This window comes from Zingiber officinale, chromosome 3A (assembly GCF_018446385.1).
Source record: "Zingiber officinale cultivar Zhangliang chromosome 3A, Zo_v1.1, whole genome shotgun sequence".
Classification (NCBI taxonomy): domain Eukaryota; kingdom Viridiplantae; phylum Streptophyta; class Magnoliopsida; order Zingiberales; family Zingiberaceae; genus Zingiber; species Zingiber officinale.
The window spans coordinates 20,920,730-20,923,801 of NC_055990.1; the positions used below are offsets into that span (position 1 = coordinate 20,920,730).

At 47.7% G+C, this 3,072-nt stretch overlaps 1 protein-coding gene across 1 annotated transcript; it reads right to left on the reverse strand.

Moving 5' to 3' along the window:
* Positions 1-573: 573 nt before the first annotated feature.
* Positions 574-1,982, reverse strand: LOC122051345 (ninja-family protein mc410-like). Its single transcript, XM_042612443.1, has 2 exons — positions 1,196-1,982; positions 574-1,043 (listed from the first exon to the last, which is right to left on the reverse strand). The coding sequence occupies exons 1-2, from the start codon at positions 1,899-1,901 to the stop codon at positions 658-660; spliced, it is 1,092 nt and encodes a 363-aa protein (XP_042468377.1). The 5' UTR covers positions 1,902-1,982; the 3' UTR covers positions 574-657.
* Positions 1,983-3,072: the final 1,090 nt, after the last annotated feature.

A 3,072-nucleotide genomic window follows, 5' to 3' on the forward strand; every position in this document is an offset into this window, starting at 1 on the left:
CTAGATCGATCAATGATCCAATGGATTCAGCTAGATCGATCCATTGATCGATCTAGCTGGATCGATCAATGGATCGATCCAACAGGCGCGAAAAGACGAAGCGGGCCAGAATCGACCGCGACGCTAACAGACGCAGCGCCGCCGATTCTAGCCGCGATCTGATCGGATCGCGCCCGGATTCTGACTAGATGACGCCCGGAATCCGACCGTTTTGTAGCCAAAATCGATTGCGACGCTAGCAGACACAGCGCTGCCAATTCTAGTCACGATTCGATCAAAATCCGATCGCGATCCGATCAAAATCCGATCACGATCCGATCGAAATCCAATCAAATCGCGACCGGATTCTGGCTAGAGGCCGACGATGGTGGAAGGGCGCGACTGACACGACAGGCGCGAAAAGATAAGCGGGGCTGAATCGACTAACTAATCGATCCAGCCCCGCTGGATCGAGCTGGATCGATCGATGGATCAATCCAGCACTAATTTTGATGCGCGCCGCACCAAACCGCACAGAGCATGCAGCAAGAAATCTTTTATATATATATATATATATATATATATATATATATATAACCATAAAATAAAACTTTGTTAACAATTTTGGAAAGGATATTCACAAAACCTTTTCGATCATGTTCATGTACACAGCACTAGTTATCTGCTTCCCTCTCCGCCGACCACAACAATCTGCTTCAGCGGCTGGGATACGTCGGCAACGCCGGCGTGCCCGACGAACTCCGCCGGTGTGAAGGATCTACCGTGGCAGATGCACTGGATCCTCACCGCAGACTCGGAGTTGTACCTGTACAAGAAGCCATTGACAGTCCTCCCGTCCGGTCCGTCGCCGGTCGCCGAGACTAATGGCAGTCGCCGCGACAGCGAAAGTTTGCAGGCAGTGGAAGAGGAAGGCTTGTTGACGGAGGCCGTGCGCTCGAGTGACTTGGTGTTGGACGCTCTGTGAGGCCCTGATACCAGCTTCTTTGCCGCATCTTCTTCTGGGATTGAACTGTTCCTCGAATCAACACTGCTAACGCACCCTCCTGAAACATTCAAACAGAGGGGAAAATGATTCCGATTAAATTACTATTTCAATGAATGGTTCGTCGAATCAGAGAATTACAGCAATAGTTTGAGAGGTGTTTCTTTTTATGCACAATTTGTAGCAATTGATCGAAAGGGAGAAGCTTTGTACCTTGAAAAGATCCACTTCGGTGATTCGAGAGCGAAGACGCGCTGCTCCCGGTCGAATTGATCTTGGCTGGAGTCTTTCCCGTCACGAAGTCTCCGATCCCTTTTTCGCTATCTAAACCACCATGGCAAGGATTCGTAGCGGCCCTCACCTGAACAGGAGGGCCACCGGAAGCCACCGGTCGAGGCATAATCTTATGGCCCAGATTCTCTCCTCCGGCCACCACCGCCGCTGGGTATGTCGATGCCCAGCAAGGCATCACGAAGGGCAACCCGAACGGAAAGCCGTTCGGCGTCGGCAAGTACTGCAAGTGGTGGTAAGGGTACACCACCGGAAGAGGATGCTTCCAGATAAATAGATCAGGATTAGGATTAGGGTTAGGGATTCGGGCAGCCCCATTTCTCCCATCTTTGGGGGGATCCCTCGACCGATCGCCGGATGAAAGCTCCTCTTCCTTCGCCGCCCTATCCTCCGCCCTAGATTGCTTCATCTGGAACTCCAGCGCCGCCCGATCCTCCTGTGTCGGCCTCTCCTTCACCGGCATCCGATCGCCGGCGCGATCGACTCTCGGAGCAGGGTTCTTCTTCTTCTTATTCTTCTTCTTCTTCTTCTCGACGCCCCCGCCGACGGAGAGTCTAAGTGTGAGATCGATTCCATCGCCGTCCTTCTCCGCTGCGATTGGCCTTCCCTTCGAGGGCAACGATTCCATCGCCTCTTCCGCTGCTGCTTCTTCAAAAAGGGATTTCGGAAAATTTCGTTTCGAGCCCCGGAGGGAAGAAAACCATTTAAATAGACACGACCCTTCGACCAAAGAGCGTGCCACGTGTGCGTCGGACCATGATTCCTGGCGCTTACCTTTTTCATTGCGCCACCTGCTGTGGGCCCCTCGCCAGCCGGACACCTCTTCTCATCTGCCTGCTACTCGGTTACAACCACCGCGCAGGCTTTTCGGGCGCCGCAAACGCGTACGGTAGTACTTTATCGAGACGCTGTCGCGTTGGTTTCGTGCTTGGTGTCCCGTCCGGGGCAGCGAATTAGATGACACAAGGCGTGTTGCCGTGAGTGACGCGTGACCGGGTCTCACGGGAACAACGATTCAGGAGGCGGCTCGACACGTGGATGACGGAGCCCGTGATAGGCGTAGCCGCATGGCGTGCCACGTGGGAACTAAAAGGCTGGGTCGCCATTGGAGTAGCTGGATTGCGCCACGTAAAGAGGCAGGAGAAGAGCTAGGCCTGGAAACGTGTTGGGACGTGAGTGTTTGCGTGGCAGGATTTGAGTGGTCAATTGAGACCTTACGACCGGGTTTGTACAAGTGTGTTGTCGCTAATCAATATTATATACTTAACAATAAAATTTATTATCTAAAAATAAAATAAAATAATCCAAACGAATAAAAAACCAAACTATAACACGTCAAATCAAAATTTAAACTATAAAGTAAATAAATCACATTCAAACATAAACTACAAACTTCATTATAATAAACTCAAGCTACAATTAAATTTACTATAATTAAAAAACAAATTGACATCAATCTAACAATTTAAACCTAAGTTCAAAAAAAATTTAAGGGAGACTTTAAATTAATTGGTACCTCAAAAATATGAATCTTACCCAATTAAAGTAATTAGGGCTAGAAAAAATAAGATTAATTTAACTTAACAAATAATACTAAAAAGATTTGCGGGGATAGTAAGTTAAGAAAGTTCTATTTATACATATCTAAAAAGAATTGTATGTGTTCGACCTAGTACATTTGACTTAGTAAAATTAATTGAAGCTATTTCTTATCAATCTAAATAGGTTAAACTAAAGTTTTGTATTAAGTTCTTTAGACATGATTATTTAAAAAATCTTGGAATACGTGATTATTTTAA

Bases quoted from the DNA above. Each gene is read 5' to 3' on its own strand.
- LOC122051345 (XM_042612443.1), bottom strand. From the start codon at position 1,901: ATGGAATCGTTGCCCTCGAAGGGAAGGCCAATCGCAGCGGAGAAGGAC. The intron at 1,044-1,195 runs GTACAAAGCTTC...TGAATGTTTCAG, and splicing joins CCGAAGTGGATCTTTTCAAG to GAGGGTGCGTTAGCAGTGTT.